Genomic DNA, 19,872 nt, shown 5'->3' with positions numbered 1-19,872 from the left:
CGACTTGGTCGTGCATTTGGTCGCTCCTGGAGGCAGGGCTAACTGCTGCAGCCCTGCCTCCAGTCGCGTCTGTCAGCGGCGTATTTCCGCCTCACCCCCGCCCCTCTGTCTTCCTTCACTGAGAGGGGCGGGGGAGAGGCGGCGATGCGCTGCTGACAGACGCGACTGGAGGCAGGGCTGCAGCCGTTAGCCCTGCCTCCAGGAGCGACCAAATGCACGACCAAGTCGTGCTGGGGTGGGTTTGGGGGTGAAGGGACCCCCTTTGTGCTGCGCGATAGCCGTGCCCCTGCTAACTTTGAGCTCTGAAGCGAGATTTATTCTCGCTTCAGAGTCTCTTTAACCTCTGCTTCTTTACCAGTAAACAGCTGAGCACATTTAGGTTAATTAAAGAGACTCCGAGCACCTCTCATGGGCATGCCTTTAAGACTCCGACCAGTACTGCAAAGTACTTAAAGATGCATACCATTCTGTAGCCTGTGCTCTCCTCTTTCATTTGATGCCTGCATCGCCATTCTACACCAAATAGTTTTCGTTCGATTTCAATTTAATTTTAAAATCGCGGCTGCCATCTTGGCTATGTTATAACTTCCGGGTCACCCCTGTCTTCTCTGTTTGAGAATGCAACACTGAATGAAGCAGGAAGAGGAAGTGACATGCATGGCCATTGCAAGAGGCTCATCCAGAGAGGTCATAACACAACTTTGTTGGAAGTCATCTGTCTTAAAGGCATGCCCATGAGAGGTGCTCAGTTACTTTAAAGTGGACCTGAACTCTTGCAAAGGAGACAAGAAAACAGAGAGAAATCCACGCTGTGTGTGTTTTTATAGAGAACTGCTTGTCTAGTTCTCCCTTTTCAGCAAGTAATGCGATAGTGTCATTTGAGCTGTCAGCTGTCTGCAACTTGTCTATATAGGTTACCTAACGTTTAGATGGTTTACACAGTAAATCTAGCTGCAAACAGTTTTAATAGAATATGATTATTTATTCCTGTGATACAATGACAGCGGCCACGTTGTTTGTAAACATTACACAGAGGCAGGCTTAAGGGGCCCATACACCTAACGATTTTCCCGCCGATATACGGCCGATTCGATCACAGTGATCGAATCGGCTGTGAAATCGCCACGCACACCGCTGACAGAACGATCGATTTCCGTCCGAAATCGATCGTTCCCGTTGATTTCCGTCCGTGCGGAAGATTTTTCTCGGTCGCCGGCGGGTCAGGAGTGCTTCGATAGCGGCGTTCGAATGCCCGACGACCGACCCAATACAGCGGGTATACATTACCTGTTGCGGCCGGCGCAAGTCCCCTCTGTCTTCTTTCCGCGCTGGGTTCCGGACCGGCTGCAACTACACAGAACTTCCTGTCCCGGCAGGAAGTTTAAACAGTAGAGCGCCCTCTACTGTTTAAACTTCCCCTGGACATGAAGTTCAGTAGCAGCAGGAACGGTCCGGAGCGGAGAAGAAGACAGCGGGGACCAGGGGACTTGCGCCGGCCGGAACAGGTAATGTATGCAGGTGGGGGTGTCAGCTCCACAGATTGTGATCGGTTTCAGGTTGAAATCGATTCACAATCTGTTTGCAGTAAAGGTGGCCATACGATCCCTCTCTGATCAGATTCAATCAGAGGGGGATCTATCTGTTGGTCGAATCTGATGGCAAATCGACCAGTGTATGGCCACCTTAATCTGTATCTTGAGCAAAAAAAAACCAATCCCCCCTTCTCCCTCCTCCCCTCTGCCTCTGAAATCAATGGCTAGTAACACCTCCCCCTCCTCCTGCCCAAACTGAGCTCCAATGAGCCCTTGCTACTGCCTTGGTTCTCTGAAAACCTGTGGGCATGGCTTTTTTAGTTTATAGGGAATTAGAGTATTAAAACAAAAACAAAAAGGTATTTGGCTTGAGGAATGCCCTATAAACCATAGGAAAGGCACACAATTATGCAATGTGTAAAAGTTCACCTCGGATCCACTTTAACCCTTTCTGTGCTCCCAGAATACCAGGAATTAACCACTCTGCAGAATCTCAGTAGGAGTTCTGAGTCCAGGTCCGCTTTAATAAAATTTGATTTAATTGCTAACTTTATTTTCTGTGTACATTGTTGGTTCTTAACCAGCTGAGCGGTCTGGACGAGCTCAGCTCGTCCAACACCGCCAGAGGCTGCTGCTCAGGCCCTGCTGGGCCGACTTTAATGAAATAAAAAGCAGCACACGCAGCCGGCACTTTGCCAGCAGCGTGTGCTGCCTGATCGCCGCTGCAGCGCGGCGATGCGCCGCGTGCAGCGGCGAAAGAGGGTCCCCCCAGCCACCCGAGCCCAGCGTAGCCGGAACAAACAGTTCCGGCCAGCGCTAAGGGCTGGATCGGAGGCGGCTGACGTCAGGACGTCGGCTGACGTCCATGACGTCACTCCGCTCGTCGCCATGGTGACGAGGTAAGCGAAACACGGAAGGCCGCTTATTGCGGCCTTCCGTGTTACTTCTGGCCGCCGGAGGCGATCGGAAGAACGCCTCCGGAGCGCCCTCTAGTGGGCTTTCATGCAGCCAACTTTCAGTTGGCTGCATGAAATAGTTTTTTTTTTTATTTAAAAAAAACCCTCCCGCAGCCACCCTGGCGATTAAATCAGAACGCCAGGGTGGTTAAAGGAATTTTGTGGTGAGCAAAGCACAATAAGCTTTCCTTACCTGGGACTCCTTCCAGCCCCTAGAAGCTTCTCTGGTCCCTTGCTGCAGCTCTATCTTCCTCCAGGGTCCGGCTGTTAGCTCTGTACAAATCGCCGACCTGGCCAGCGGCTTCTGTGCATATTTCTGTTCCCAAACCCGATCACCGTGTCTGTGATGAATGAGCGCTACATCAGCGAGACGAAGCCTCATTCACTAAAAGTAAACAGGTACATTCACTACTTCCAGTCTATAATCGGAAACTAAGTGTAGGCCAAAAAGTAAAATGCACCCAAATACACCATTATACACTTACATAGAAAAATAAAATAAAGTTGTTTTTAAACACTTCCACCCCTACCCCATAGCGCTTCTAAAGATGTTACATACAGATTTTTTTTCAGCCCTTAGGTCTATGATTGTCTGTTGAAAAATAATTGTTACATAGCTTCCACATTTTTGAGGTAAGGACACCTTGCTACACCTCAAGTCCTGACCTACCACACCCCTAGCCATTTATATTACATTGTAAGGGGGGGGGGTTCTTAATTCCAACCACACTGGTCCTTTCCATCACTGCTGCTTTTCCTCCATATTGCCTAATAGTTGTTCTTATACCAGGTTAGAAGTATTGGCGACCAGCATTCTGTTGAAGCAAAGGTGGTTTAGAGGTATCAAGACACAAACAACATAAACTTTTAAAGGACCGCCAACCCTTCCAGCACATAGCCACATGCAGCACAAAAGTTGTAATTTGAGTAATTGGATACAGACTATATTCTTCAGTCAAGTTAACTGGAACTCGGGCATCTGACAGTCTCAACTAACCAGCATGCCTGACTGGAGAGAATGGGAATGTTTCTTTCTAAGTTTGCAGAGCATAGAGCTGCAAACCTGTTTGTACATCCTCTGGGTGCCGTTCTTCACTCTTGCAGCCCCTAGCTGCTCTGCTGCATCCTCATACGGCTCCCTGGCATGCCACCTGACCCACATCAAGTCATATGAAGTGTCAAAGCCATGCAAAGGGGACACAGCAGAGCAGCTGGGAGCTGCAGAAGTGAAGAAGACCAGAACCTGCAGGATTTGTAAGTTGTTTCCGCTGCGCTGTGCTCTGAGGCGTGAGGGATTGGTTTCGACAGCGTAGCGTTCAATTATAGGCACGTTTCTTGTTTTCTCAAGCAACCGTCAAAAACACATGACCAGCTGTACTACCTCAGGTCCAACATGAGGCAGTACCCATGCATTACTTTTATTTTCCTGTTCGATCGACCATTTGATTCAATCATTTTATCAAATCGGGGGAGAATGGATTATGTTCCATTCTGCTAGAGCAATGGAAATTGGCTGATATCTAGTCGAACCTACAAATTTACTCAGTCGGGCAAGATAGAAAATATTGGTCGATCGTAAAGGAATCAGTTACTGTTCACATGATTTTGATCCACACAGAATCCAGTCTTTGTTTCGGAGCATGGAGGCACAACAATTGCTCAGCTTGATTAGTGAAGGAGAACTGCATAGGATTTCGCTTGCCATGTGTGGGCCACTAGTTGACTTTCAAGCGCTCAATAAAGTCAATCACTTAATTGCTCGATGGAAAATCTATTAATTTATGGTCACCTTCCCTATGTTTAAAATATCAGTGTTGACCGAAATGTGTTTTTACATAAATTGTCCTTTCCATGTTTTAGAGAGCAGATATATTTTGTATGCTGTAAAAACATTGGCAGAGTCACCATGGACACACACACACCAAATTACAGTATGTTTTTCTCTCTTAGTACTACATCGCACCTGTAATCTTCAGGAATAGAAGAAATGCGGTCAGTTAACAAAGGCAGATATTGTTATTTTAATAAAAAAAAATGTGCTCCAAGTTTGTAGTAATCAAACCTGACCTTTACTTCTCGGCAACCTTAAATGAATCTGCAGTACATTGCTATTGCTGCCAAAATAATAGGAAAACAGAAAGGAGGATGGGAACAGAGCAAGTCCATCTTCTTGATGGACAAAAGATTACAGTAATAACTGTAGCAGGGACAGGTCCAGGGTTTGTTTCAAGACAGAGATTTACTCAAGCATTTTAAGTTCCAGTTCTTTCTAAGCAGTTGCGACAATTGTTAAATAGAACACCCAAGCAGCTCGGGAGTGACTCAAAACTACTAGGAAAGGTATAGGGGACTGAAGAGACCGAAAAGTCCTTCTACCAAAAAGCAACGCTCAGTGTAGTTTGCCTTCTTAAAACAGAAGATATTTGCGATAATTCAGCTTTAAGTGAGTGATTATGGTGTCCCACAATGCACCACTACTGGGTTTATCAGTTCTGGATGTAAGCCTGGATTCAGGGGCATAAAGAGATCATTTGCATATTCCGTAGTGATGCATTGTGGGAGACCATAATCACTCCCTTAAAACAAAAGGCATCTGTAATAATTCAGCTTTAAGAAGGCAAAGTACACTGAGGGTTGCTTTTTGGTAAAAGGGCTTTTCAGTCTCTTTGAGGCCTGAAACACACTACAAAACGCTATCGCTAATCGCCATTGCTAGCGTTTTTTAATGAGACATTTGTAATTTATTTCATGAGCGATTGCTGGTGATTTTGGTAGCGTTTTTAAAAAGTGTCAGCTTTTTGCCAGCGATTGTTTAGCCATTGTAATTCTGATTGGTTCTTTCAATTAATTTTAATTTTTTTACAGTGTTCAGTAATGTAAAAACTTTAGCAAAATCGCTCTGTCTAGGTTTTGACGAACTATTACGCCAACGTTTATATACTTAACATTGCAGAAACGCTAAAATTCCTGCATGTCCTACATTTGCGATTTTGGCAATCGCAATCGCTCCAGTGGAATTTGTCCCACCCATTAACATTAGCTGAGCATTTAGGGAAATCACTAGCGTTTTGAATCGCTCCCTAAATGCTCACAAAATCGCTCTAGTGGGTTTGAGCCCTAAGTCCCCTATACCTAGTAGTTTTTAATCACCCTGAGGAGCTGCTTGGGTGTTCTATTTAACATTTGACAATAATCACTCCCTTAAAGCTGAATTATTGCAAATTCTGTTTTAAGAAGGCAAACTACACTGAAAATGTTAAAATGACACTTCCAAGAACCAAAACCACTGTTGCACTGATGGCAGCTGGGTTTGTGGTAGCTGAGAGCGAGTACCTCAGAAGACCAGTCCTACAAGAAAAGATAAAACAAAGGATTGTTAAAGTCTATAGTACGGTAGACATTCCTAAGTGACAAGATGCCATGGAAGCTTGAAAATATTGACATTTCTGCAGCAGAAAATACTTTTGGTAGCTTTGGATTCCTAGAAACCTGTAATTCAGGTTATGTTTTGCTTGTGCAGCCTTCATGTTATGGTGGCCTGCTTGCTTTACCTCACTGAACTTCATACAGGTGAATGAGAAAATTCCACTTGAAGGCTAGATTTGTTCCCTTCCTTCTTCACATGATGAAGTGTGAAAAACTGTTCTAACATGGTCCTGTAAATACAGAATACACATACCTTTCACGAGACATCTTTGGCTTTCATGGTCAAAAATAGACTATTGGCTTTTTTTAAAAAAAATACAGCCTGTGGGGTCTCCTATCGTTTTCTTTTTGTATCGTAAAGCCCCTGTCCAATCTAAAGCCTCACACACGTACGACGACTATCACCTGGCAGGGATTGGGACATATCCTTTTGGGGTCACTGCAGGGAGTGGCAGAGTTTATGCCGACAGGCGCTTGGAGTTGGGAAAGGAGAGCCTGCTCACCATTTTAGCCCAAGAGGCTGAGGTTTGCTACAAATGTTCTTAACCTTTTTTAAAGGTATTTCTTCTTCTAAATTAAATACAATTGCATTTAAGGTATGGATAGTAAACCTTTGGTCAGTCTTGTTTTGTTGATTCTCTGAGTGCAAGCTTAAAGGGAATCAGATGTGAGAGTGGTATGGAGGCTGCTATATTTCCTTTTAAACAATGCAAGTTGCCTGGCCATCCACCTGATCCCGTGTCTTTAATACTTTAAGCCATAGTCCCTAAACACGTATGCAGATTAAGGGCTCTATTCACAAAGCATTATTACCGCATTCGGCAATGCTGAAAACAGCGGATTTTACAGATCACCTTCCCACATTCCAATTCACTAAACGCATCACCGCACAGAAAAGAAACATTACTGACTAGTAAATTACTGACTTGTGCGGTAATTACCTTCAAGAAATGTCAATTTACAAAAATTTCCGCATTAAGTTTACCGGCCAAGAGTTTGGTAATTTTCTCCAGCTTACAGCAGCTGATTACTTGCTCTCCCCATGCTGTCTCTGTGTGGTAGATTTGACAGCCTTTGGGGAGAGCCAAGCAGCCAATAGGGAGAGCCACACAGCCTGCTTCTCAGCTGATTTGAAGGGAAGGGTAATCAGGTGGGACTTTCAGTGTAGTAAAGCAGAGGAGGGAAATTTTCAAAAGGCATCCCTTTTCAGATTTGCTTATTTGTATTGTAGGATACAGAAGAGCTCCCCCTGGTGGCTGCAGCACATCTAAAGGGATAACAAGGTTGCACTGTAGGGAAAAACTTCTGAATCCTACACACAGCTCCCCTGCCTGCCCACTGCCCTGCTACACGCTGGTAAGTCACACTTACCAAGCAGGGATTAGTGAATTGAGGCATGTTTGTTCAGTAAATTACTGAACTTCTGCCTCATAAGGGAAAACTTTTGTGAATTTGGGAAAAAAAGTGTAAAATATCGGAAGAGGTGTTTTACCGAAGAAAATTATTTTACCGACCTGCCCTTTGTGAATAGAGCCCTAAGTGCTCTGACTCAAGTCTGACTTTATTATTATTATTATTATTTAGTATTTATATAGTGCCGACATCTTCCGCAGCGCCGTACAGAGAATATATAGTCTTGTCACTAACGGTCTCTCGAAGGAGCTCACAATCTAGTCCCTACCATAGTCATATGTCTCTGTTTGTATCGTATAGTGTATGAAGCTAATTGACTTATCAGTATGTTTTTGGGATGTGGGAGGAAACCGGAGTGCACGGAGGATACCCACGCAGACACGGGGAGAGCATTACATGATGCCTGAAGATCAACAGGATTGCCAGGCAATTAGCATTGTTTAAAATTTAAAATATAGCAGCCTCCATATCACTCTCACCTCGGGTTCACTTTCCGGGCCATGCTAATTGATATCTGTCCTGTTTGGGCGCTGCTCTCCCTGCAAGGGCATAGAGTTCAATCAGCCTTGCTGCGTGGTTGTGCCGCTTTCACTGTTCAAGTCGCTGCACCCGCTGTAAACCTATTGCTACAGTTAAAACACCTCTCTGTCAAATTGTTCACCACTCAGAGGGTGAAGGTTAGAATTTTCTTAAGGAAAAAAATCCTGAACTGTGTGCATCCCTTACAGGTAATGGTGCGCCTCTTATTGGACCTTGCCCGGAGAACAACTACTGTCTGCACCTGACCTCACTATCTTATCCCTCAATGATGACCCCCTCTGTAATTGAATGAGGGAGAAACTCTAAATCCTGGAACCCTTGCCAAGCCTGCCCTCAATACCAACTACAGTACCTCTTTATGGACTGTGTTTTTTTATCTTGGAAAAAAAACCTAGTAACAATGTATCTGAATGCCTCTTTTTCCTTTTACATGTCCTATTTTATGATGTCAGACCATTGTCCATTACATTACATGGGTAGCTATTGTTGAAAATCTAGTCTCATCTTATTTAACCTTCCTTCGATCTGAGTCAGACATTCTTCTCTCAGCTCATGTAAAATTAAGGAATCAATTTTCTTTAAGTTATTGGGGTAGACGCGGTTAAGGGAGAAGATAATTTTTTACTTTTTAACATTTAAATCTGACTTCTCCATCATAGACCTGACCCCTTAAGGGAAAAAATATATATTTTTATTACATTTGTGCATTATCTATGGTGTGATCGGGGAACATTGTTTGTGAATCTTCCAAGTGTCCAGCAGGGTAGTAGCCTTCTGCACAGCTAGCAGGTTGGTGTGCTTTTACACTTTTGCGTATACTAAATTTAAACCAACAATACTTGTGGGAATAGGCTGGTGCACACCAAGAGAGGTTCTGAGCGTTTTTAAAAACGCTAGCGGTTTGAAATCCGCTTGGGTAATGTATTTCAATGGGATAGTGCACACCAAAGCTGCTTGTTTTTTTCCCTAAACGCAAACTCTGGTCCTGCAGCATTTTTAGGATTTCTGAGATGCTTCTGCCTCAATGTTAAGTATAGGAAAGTGAAAAACCCGCTCTGAAAAGCGATAGAGCAGAGCGTTTTTCCAAGTGTTTTTGTTACAGAAGCTGTTCAGTTACAGCTTTACTGTAACAAAATAACAAATCTGCTACACAAAAACGCTTCAAAAAACACTAGGCATGTGTAGAAAATCGCTCTAAACATGCCTAGAATCGCTCTGAAAAACCTCTTCAAAAACTGCTAGCGTTTGTGGATCTGCTAGCGGTTTTTGGTGTGCCCACAGGTCAAATACGCAAATAATTTGTTCTATATTCTTATTGATTTATAAAGCACTGACATATTCCATAGCACTGTACAAATTAGGAAACAAACATGGGGTACATAAGAATACAGACAGTGGTACACACCAACATTCAAAATACAGAATAAGTACAAAATGCAGAGTTGCTAATTACTGTGACCAAAGCATCATTATGAATAAAATATGTAACAAATTCCAAGACACAAGAGTGAGAGAGCCCTGCCCTTGCAAACTTACAAACTAACGGAAAGGGGGGAGGGGCAAGAGGTGGGGTAGTAAACAATATTCAAATTATATACTTTTCATGATATATGCTTTGCCTTTTTTATGTGTACGCTCATCTAAAAGTGCACGGTTCTTCCTTTAGAAAGCACACAGATAGAAGATCCCCGGAAGTTATGGCGGAACGAACAGGAGCGGATGCTGAAGGACTATCTAATGGTGGCACAGGATGCCCTAAGCACACAGAAAGAGCTTTACCATGTGAAGGAGCAGAGGCTGGCGCTTGCCCTGGATGAATATGTGAGGCTCAATGATGCCTATAAAGAAAAGTCCAGCTCGCGTACCAGCCGTATGTATCCATATTATTACCAGAACTTTTTTTTTCTTTTCACTTTCATTAAGTAACTGGAAAATATGTGCATTTATATAGCTCATGACGACTAGGGATGGTCAGGGAGATGCAAATAATTCTGAGCTGATACGGGATTATGCAATTTGTGTATGCAAATTTATGAAGCTTGAAAATGGACCAGTTGAATTCCACCTTGGCGGGATTTGATTAGTCCATTTTCAAGCTGCATCAATTTGCATATACGATTTGCATTAACCTGCATCAACTTGGATTTATTTGCATCTTATTGACCATCCCTACTCATAACAATATATTTATATTCTATTTACATTTGTGAATTACTTTGGGACCTGCAAAATGTTTGCTATTTCCGTATACAATCAACATTCACAAAAAGTAATTTCTCAGTGCTGAGGCAGTGATGACATTTGAGGCATTCGCCAGTCATTTAATTTTCACTGTTAAAGTGACTGCACTTTTAAGGTTTCATTTGTCTAGATCAACTTTAAAGCCTGATTAAACCCAAATCTGAACAACACAAATTATGAAAGTAATTAAAATGATCAAATTTCAAATGCTTTGTGAAGCTGTGTATGCCTGCCTCTGTGCACATTTCTATGTGGACTTAAAGTGAACCAGAGACAAAGCACTCTAATGTATTTTACCATACATATCAGTGGGAACATTAGAGAAAACACCTACCCTGCTCTCTGTTTCATTCTTCACTGTTCAGCTTGCTTCTTATCACCCCTGATAAAATCCCCCAGTGAGCATTCAGTCTGGCTTTGCTATAATGACTCCGCTATAATGATTCCTGAGCAGAGTCAGAAGGGGGCAGGCTTGGGTTTAAAAAGACATCAGAGAACACAGACTCAGCTATAATGATTCCTGAATAAAGCCAGACTGAAGTGCCTTAAGTGGCAGCAGCTCTGGCGCTTTGAGTCTGCCAAGAGAAAATGGTAGTATTAATGTTCTGTGCCTTGTCTACCATTGATGGGCACCCTTAGTTATGCACAGTAATTGGCCCGTACCATTCTAGTGAGTGACATGCTACCGTGTTTCCCCAGAAATAAGACACTGTCTTATATTTATTTTTGCTCTAAAATATGTGCTAGGGCTTATTTTCAGAGGATGTCTTATTTTTGGGCGAACACTGGTAGTTTTCCTATACAAAATGTATATACTGTATGCCATGCTGAAACACGTGCAACATACACATAGCTTGTGGTTTGCAGATATTGGCTCTCACAAGAAATTGATTCTGCTGATCATGTGAGTAAGAGTCTATTTCTTGCAGGCAGAGAACTCGGTCAGGCTCCCCAGAGCTATGATAGGATAAAGGTGGCCATACACTGGTCGATTTGCCATCAGATCGACCAACAGATAGATCCCTCTCTGATCGAATCTGATCAGAGAGGGATTGTATGGCTGCCTTTACTGTGAATCGATTTCAGCATGAAACTGATCACAATCTGTGAAGCTGCCGCCTTCCCCCGCATACATTACTTGCTCCAGCCGGCGCGTGTCCTCCCCTGGTCTCCGCTGTCCCTTCCCCGTGCTCGGCTCCTCCAACTTCACTGAACTTCCTGCCGAAGAAGTTTAAACAGTAGAGGGCGCTCCAATAAAAACACATATTGCCTGACCCATAAATAGGACTGTGTAGAACTCACATTATACTGCTGCTCTCCTGTATCCAGGTTTTGTATTCAGAGTGACTTGCTGGTGTCATGTGAGCTGCTGCTAGGGCTTACATTCGGGGGAGGTCCTACATTTCAAGCATTCTTGAAATTCCTGCTAGGGCTTATTCTCAGGGGATGTCTTACTTTAGGGGAAACACGGTAGGTTGCATTAAACGTGGCATACAACTATCTATTTTTCGGAAGCAAACCCCTGTACTTTCCTCTTTCAGCCTTCTGTACAGTATTTGCTACTAAAAACTGATGACCTCATAGAGAACGTTCATTTCAACCTTCAATTATAGCTTTGCCAGCCTCCAAATTCTAATGCGCTGGAGGAAAGAGCTAACACAAATGAACATCATTCTTATGAGTTCCTCAGGTTGTGTCAGACCAGAAGTGCAAGGCCAGGAGTGTGGAGGGACATTTTTTGCCCAAATAGTTTGTACTTTAAAATGTCCCTATTTCTCATCTATTGTCATTATTTAGTATTTATAGTTTATAGCATCTGCATCTTCTGCAGCCCTTTACAGAGTACATGGGCTTTGTCACTAACGGCCTCTCAGAGGAGCTCACAATCTAATCCCATCCATAGTCCTATGTCCATTGTAATCTACAGTCCAGTACAGGGAAAGCCAATTAATCAGTATGTTTTTGGGATGTGGGAGGAAACCAGAGTGCCCGGAGGAAACCCACACACTGGGAAAACATACAAACTCCTTGCAGATGTTAAACAGCGAGGAGAGCGCCAGCGCATACCACTAAGGCTGCATCTGAAATGACCACCAGCTCAGTGTAAAGCACCTAAATAGATTTTCTGCACACTTTGCATTCAATTCAGATGCAAATCATATGCAAATCTGCTACTACTTATTATGCAAACAGGAAACTCAGGAGGAGGGGCTGGGAGCAGCTAACCTGACAGCTAAATAGTTACAAAGTTAAAAGAAGGTGGGGGGAAAGGCTGCACGTCCCTAAACACATGTTGCAATTGAATGGTTAATCGCACAGGCATACACCGCCTCTGTCAGACTGAAAAATGCATGCCCTGCATCCAAGACAAGTGCTAACATTTATTAAACTAGGAGGAACTTTAGCTTCCAATATGGTTTGCATGCAAAGTATATTATACTAGACACTTGACCTAACCTAAGTTTAAAACCTTGGGAGCAGCTTAGCAAAAAAAAAATGTGTAACTTACATTTTGTTGAACAGCGAGGAGAGCGCCAGCGCATACCACTAAGGCTGCATCTGAAATGACCACCTGCTCAGTGTGAAGCACCTAAATAGATTTTCTGCACACTTTGCATTCAATTCAGATGCAAATCATATGCAATATCTGCTACTACTTATTATGCAAACAGGAAACTCAGGAGGAGGGGCTGGGAGCAGCTAACCTGACAGTTACATAGTTACAAAGTTAAAAAAAGGTGGGGGGAAAGGCTGTGCGTCCCTAAACACATGTTGCAATTGAATGGTTAATCGCACAGGCATACACCGCCTCTGTCAGACTGAAAAATGCATGCCCTGCATCCTAGACAAGTGCTAACATTTATTAAACTAGGAGGAACTTTAGCTTCCAATATGGTTTGCATGCAAAGTATATTATACTAGACACTTGCGCCACGGTGAGTCAAACCTCCGGGCAAGTGACCTAACCTAAATTTAAAACCTTGGGAGCAGCTAAGCAAAAAAAATGTGTAACTTACATTTTGTTGAACAGCGAGGAGAACACCAGCGCATACCACTAAGGCTGCATCTGAAATGACCACCAGCTCAAGTGTCTAGTATAATATACTTTGCATGCAAACCATATTGGAAGCTAAAGTTCCTCCTAGTTTAATAAATGTTAGCACTTGTCTAGGATGCAGGGCATGCATTTTTCAGTCGGGCAGAGGCGGTGTATGCCTGTGCGATTAACTATTCAATTGCAACATGTGTTTAGGGACGCGCAGCCTTTCCCCCCACCTTCTTTTATCCTTGCAGATGTTAACCTGACTGGGATTTGAACAGGGGGCCCAGTGCTGCAAGGCGAGAGCGCTAACCACTACGCCACCGTGCTACCCATCTGTCTATATCTGTGCTCATGTGTACTACAGGCAGTGGTAAATACTATCAAATTGGCATAGACTGAAAGATTACTGAGCTTCTGTAATTGTTCCTCGTCATACTGACTGGCTGTAACACATGAGGGATACACTCTCTCTCTTTCTATCTCTTAATGGTTATCAAGGGTGATAGAATGAAGACCTTTGTTTTATTTATTTAAATGGCACTGTAAAATCAAACATGTAACTTCCAGTTCGAATACATCCATAATATTACTAACATGCCGGGTTTCAGAAATTTGATTTTTTTTTCTTTCCCATAAAAAAAAGGAATTCCTGGCCATCAGTAGGGCTGAGCAGGGCAGTAGGGCTGAGCTTGAATTTCGCATTACTGTAATTTCACATCAAAATGCATAGTTAATATACAAAATTATAATATGACCCTTTCAGCAAATTTGTAGTTAATTTTGCTCGTACCGATCATTATGAGCCGTAATTTCGAAAGTACTTTTAACTATACAAAGATGCAAAAATGTAAGTCAAAACATTTTTCACAAAGATCTTGTGGTGTTTGTCACCCATGCAGGTTGGTAAAATCCTTTAATAATCTTAATTACCCATAAAAAATGACCATGGTACTTGGACAAGTGATTTGGGGGAGCGGGGGAGGCTTTGCCACCCATATTTTCCAGAGCTCTCGCCCCAGCCCCCCCACACTTCATGGACCATGCAGGCTGGTATAGCTCACGGTGTGTAACACGGTCCGGTCTGCGAATTCTGACTATACCAGTCTGCATGGGTGACAAAGGGTTGATTAAGCCTAACCCTAATAAGGGAGGGTCCATGCTACCAGTCTTCATAAAATGTGTATACACAACTCTGAACTTGTTATATATTAGTGTATCACAGTATATATTAGAGTATCACAGTAAAATGACATTTTACAAAGTTTTAAAACATTTTATCTTTGATGATAGGATGTATGGGGACTTTGCTATTAACAGCCTAGGTTGGCAGTATTCAATGTAAATTCTGGTTTGCAGGAACAGTGTTTTGCAATTAATCCAAAATTTAATTTACAGCTGCCGTGTTCTTAAGTTTGCATAACATGCAAATTTACGAATGGATTACACAAAATCAATTCAATTTTGTAATCGCAAACTGAAACATTTTACGCAGAATTCAGTGTAAGCGTAATAAGCACATTACGGTGGTCACTAGTCATGTGAATTTCTTAGTGTGCCTTATATCTTGCACACTAAAGAATTTGTTTGCAAATGTGTATATGTACAATGTAATATATATTTAATTTTGGTTATTTTGTGTTCTTTAGTATTTTCAGGCTCCTCTTCGAGTACGAAGTATGACCCAGATATCCTTAAAGCAGAGATCTCCACCACAAAAGTCAGGGTAAGTTTCTGCCACAGGTGCTTCAGAAGAAGATTTTACTAGGGGATGCAGAGTGCACATGACCTGCGATGCAGACTAACCTGTGTGTAAAGGTTCAAATAATGAATCTACATATGCAATCTGTCTCTTTGGCAAACTTATGCAGGCATTTTTCTTTAATTTTGATGCTTTTTAAATGTAAAATGTTTGTTTTAGCTTCCTTATACCTAAAATTATATTTTGTTCAAAGTTGGTGTAAAAGATGAGGATACTGTAAAGAGGCACTGTTGCAAAAATCTTAAAATGTAAAACGCATACAAATAGGAAGTACATTTCTACCAGAGTAAAATGAGCCATAAATTACTTCTCTCCTATGTTGCTGTCACTTACAGTAGGTAGTAGAAATCTGACATTACCGACAGGTTTTGGGCTAGTCTACTTCTTCATGGGGGACTCTCAGAATGGCCTTTATTCTTTATAAAGACATTCCCAGAGCAGGACATGAAAGGAGAACATCAGGTTTCTATGTGTGAGGACGAGGAGCACATGAAAGTTTTGCTATAATGGAGTCTGGGAGATGCTTTTGTGAAATCTGCAGCAGACTTTATTTTTCAATGCCATGTTTCAAGTATTTTTCAGGTCAGACACATCTGCAGCTAAGCTTCATTCATAAGAGAACTTACAGGACAGCTGACCTGAGAGGGATACGGAAGCTGCCATATTAATTTCCTTTTAACCACTTGAGGACCACAGTGCTAAACCCCCCCTAAAGACCAGGCCATATTTAGTGTAATTGGCCACTGCAGCTCTAATTCCAAGCTGCAGGGCCACACAACTCAGCACACAAGTGATCCACCCCCTCACCACAAACAGAGAGCCCCCTAGTGTTTTTTTTATATAAATATTTGTTTCTTTATTTTCATATTTTTTTTACTATTTATATATTTTTTCCAAACCCCTCCCTCCCCCCAGCCAGCCAATCCTGGCGATCAGCTTTCATAGGCTTCTGCCTATGAGAGCCGATCGCTCTCTAGTGTCCCATGGGGACAGCCGTGTCACACTGTACTGTTCCCAGTACAGCGCTGCTGCAGATCACAGCGCTGTACACAGTTATTTAGACAGTGATTTCGCCCTCTAACAGTCTCCCAGAGGCGATCGCCTCCCAAGTGGAGATGCATGCGCGCGCGATTTCCTGCAGTAGCCGGCCCCAGGACTTGACGCCAATTGGCATTAGGCGGTCCTGTGGCTGCCGCGGTCACGCCCATTAGGGTGACTCGGTCATTAGGATGTTAAACAATTCAAATTGCCTGTCTGTCCTGCAGATCCTCTGCTTCGTTCTAATACTTTTTCATAAAACTTGAACAAGCATGCAGATCAGATGGTTGACTGTATTTGCCACGTGCTTGTTCCTGGTGTTTTTTTCAGACACTACTGATGCATGAAAGATCAGCAGGATGCCATGCAACTAGTATTGTTTAAAAGGAAAAAGTATGGCAGCCTCCATATCACTCTCAGGTCAGTTGTCCTTTCAGTTTTCTCCACATGTCCTACTCAATTTAATTCATTTTTTTTTTTACTTAAAATTTCACAAGGATACTGCATGCCACTTTGTGCACAAGTCCTAAAACTTTGTAGCTAGCAGCTCCCTCATATACAGTGCAACTTGGTAACTTGAGGGAGCCGCAGTCCTTTCCGATTTGGCTACGGCTCCTGTTCTGCGGCGTAGCTGCAGTTCGGATTACTAAGCTGTGTGATGCACAGCTTAGGGATTTGGTTGGGTGCTGCTTTAATCTGCAGCATACCGTCCAGATTCCCACTGAAGTGCAATCTGTATGGCAAGCCATGTTACAGACAGGCAGCGTCCCCATGCAGCTTGCATGTGGGGAAATATTGCACCTCTGTATATAGTGGAAACGGGCCAGAGAGCAGAATCTCTACCTGCTGTGAGGAAACCGTAGGTCTTAGCTGAGTCTTGTGACCAGTTAAGCAACCAGTGAAAACTGAGTAGACATAATCAACATAAGTGCACACACTGCACTTCTGCCACATGGCTATGTGTTATACATAAATGCATGCTACCTGCGCTGCTCTCTTGCAGTGCTGCCCCAAACAAATATACTGAAGTGGGACAGCTCTGCGTTGGACTAGGTGTATGCCGCAGTGCACCATCAGACCGTGCTGCCATCTGATATTCCTGTGTATCACACACTGAGCCGCGTTGCTAAAATCGAATCGGCAACGCGGCAGTGTTTAGACCCTTTGTGAATGCTTCTTAATTTTAATTCATGAGAAATATAATTTTAGGTGAAGGATATATGTCTGCTTCTAACTTTACCAGACACTTGAAGCAGAAGTGAGGCAAGGCCACATGATTATTACCATCCATTCAGAAACATATGAATGTGTCACCTGATCAAATGAATCACATGATTTGTAACATGCCATTGACCTCAATGGTTAGTCACTTAAAGAGGCAGAATCTTATTGGTTTGTAATCTAGAAATACCTGTGCAGTGATTAATATTAAAAAGTAGCACATACATGGTGTGCACCAAGCATGCTCTACATACAGTAGTACAAACCTTTATTTTGCTGAATTAAGCAGCAGGTTTTGTTTTAAAGCCGTATTGCCAGACATAAAACCCAATTCTATTTACCTACTGTTCTGTGTTTATTATGCAGTCTTCAACCTGACCCTGCATTGCAAGCACTCCAATATATTTATTAAGGTTTCTAGCAGTGGCTGGATGGTGTAATGGTTAAGGGCTCTGCCTCTGACACAGGAGACCTGGGTTCAAAGCTTGGCTCTGCCTGTTCAGTAAGCCTGCACCTATTATAGTAAGGAGTTTCTTGGGCAAGTCTCCTTAACACTGCTACTCCCTTCTGAGTGCGCTCTAGTGGCTGCCTTGCAAGCGCTTTGAGTCCGACAGGAGAAAGGCGCTATACAAATACTGCAATTATTACTATAATCCTGACTCCTTTCTGGTACATTGCTGGGGAGAGGGAAGCTTTTTATCTCCCCTCCCACATTCCTATTCCTCACTGATTGGCTGAGGGCAATTCAGTGTAACAAAAGGCTGAGAAGGGAGAAGCTGCTGAAATACGATCTATGCTGTACTCACACGTTTACAAAGCAAGCTAGATATGACAGTGCAGTTTCTAGGAGAGAAAAACACAGCAAGGGAGGAAATTACATCAGGATTGGCCGTTTTTTCTTTATTTACTATATAAAAATCACTGAAATAAAAACCTGGACAGTACAATACATATGCTATGTAAGTAGAACAAGTATTTACTTATAAATGTGTTGTGTTTTGTTTTTCCTGGGATAGTATGGCTGTCTCTGCTGCTTTACTGCACTCTCAATATTGCCTTATTGTTTGTCCACCAGGTTAAGAAGTTGAAGAGGGAGCTGTCACAAATGAAGCAGGAACTTCTGTACAAGGAGCAGGGGTTCCAGACATTACAGCGGTAAGATCTAAAGATAATCTTTCTTCTGACAGCACTTCAGCCAGTCTCCTGGCATGGCACAGCCATTGATCACCGTCTTTGGCAAGCATAACCTTTGTGTTTAAGGACATGCAGCAAAACAAGAATGTTTTCCATGATCAGTCATAAGACTGCAGCACTTTTCTTGCTTTGCAATGATAATCCTCTGCTTGTGGCACAACACTTTTAATGTTGTAACAAATGGCGGTGTTTCGGGCTGGGGAAGGGTTAGAACATGATGCACGCAGATAATAAAACAGAGATTAGTTCTATCACTAAACCCTAATCCTTCACATATGTCTTGACATTATGACATTTACAGTCATTTGTACAAGCAGCGGAGGAAGATGATGAGGATGTTTCTTATTTTACACTAATGATTTGTTTCTTTCATTATCTTTGAAATGAACTCTATGAAATGTCATGGGAACTGATACATTTTGTTTGCAGGATATGAAGCTACAAACGTGGATTTGACAAGGATTTTAGAGTCGTTCCTGCTCAAAATAAGAAAAGTTCTGTTAAGAATAACCTCTTTATACATATATGTATTAGCTGGCCATATTATAGTTTTGCTGTCTTCAGTAATGTTGCTAAGTACCTAGTTAAGGCATCCAGAACCAGATACGCTATGATTTTTGTAGAGGGCCTGACAGAACCAAAATGCTTGCTTCGCCTACTAAAAAATACTATGCAAACCGCAATTGTGTTTTCCTGAAGGTAGGCAAATACTACAAAGATGTGGAAATGATCAGTATCATACTTCATATTTATCATTTACCTTGCTATGTGCACAGGGGTGTGACTATAGCCACCGTAACCCAACCATCACAGGAGGTTCAGGGAGCTGGGGGGACAGAGGGATCCAGTATAGAGTGGCAACAGAGCATTTTATATTACCTGCTCCCGGTGTTGATGCAGGTAGTCTTCACTTCCTCTTTAGTTTACAAGTGCTGTGCAGCCAACCAATCACCATGTGGCTTCCGTCCCTGTCACATGACATGGGGCTGAAGCTGCATTGTGATTGGCTGGCTGCACGGCACTTGCAAACTGAAGAGGAAGCGAAGACGGAACTGTATTGTCGCTGGGAGCAGGTAATGTATAATGCTCTGGTTTGCTGGCACTCTGCATTATGTACAGATCTCTGTCAGGGGTGCGCAGCCCAAGGTAGTTACGCCCCTGTGTGTGCCCCTACTCTATTATAATATTATTATTATTATTGCTGATTTATATAGCACCATCATCTTCAATGATGCTGTACCATAGGAGAAACAAACAGGGGTACATAATATCTAGACATAGGCATACATGACAATACATAATACAACAACATTGGCAAAGCGCTGTTCTCCCATAGAAGTGGTTGACAAAATATTAAGTCACAGACAAATTTTATCGGGGTTGCTGCATTTTCAAGACTCAAGATGGAGAAAGCCCTTTAAGTGTACCAGAGATGGTACACCAACCTTAAAGTGGACCCAAACTAAAAATACAAGATTTCAAAAATAAAATCTATTTTCTAAATTATAA

The 19,872-nt window shown here is 42.7% G+C and overlaps 1 protein-coding gene across 1 annotated transcript in view; it reads left to right on the top strand.

The window, feature by feature from the left end:
- WWC2 (WW and C2 domain containing 2) overlaps window positions 1–19,872 on the top strand; it is a 265,651-nt gene that overhangs the window by 123,686 nt on the left and 122,093 nt on the right. Inside the window, exons 3-5 of the mRNA XM_068278746.1 lie at window positions 9,534–9,737; window positions 14,798–14,874; window positions 18,245–18,324. Coding sequence (XP_068134847.1) covers window positions 9,534–9,737; window positions 14,798–14,874; window positions 18,245–18,324 — 361 coding nt within the window. The remainder of the gene's footprint in view (window positions 1–9,533; window positions 9,738–14,797; window positions 14,875–18,244; window positions 18,325–19,872) is intronic.

The sequence above is a fragment of the Hyperolius riggenbachi genome, chromosome 1 (assembly GCF_040937935.1).
Source record: "Hyperolius riggenbachi isolate aHypRig1 chromosome 1, aHypRig1.pri, whole genome shotgun sequence".
Taxonomy (NCBI): Eukaryota; Metazoa; Chordata; class Amphibia; order Anura; family Hyperoliidae; genus Hyperolius; species Hyperolius riggenbachi.
The sequence above is the reverse complement of the archived record's forward strand: the minus strand, read 5'-3'. Positions and strand labels throughout refer to the sequence as shown.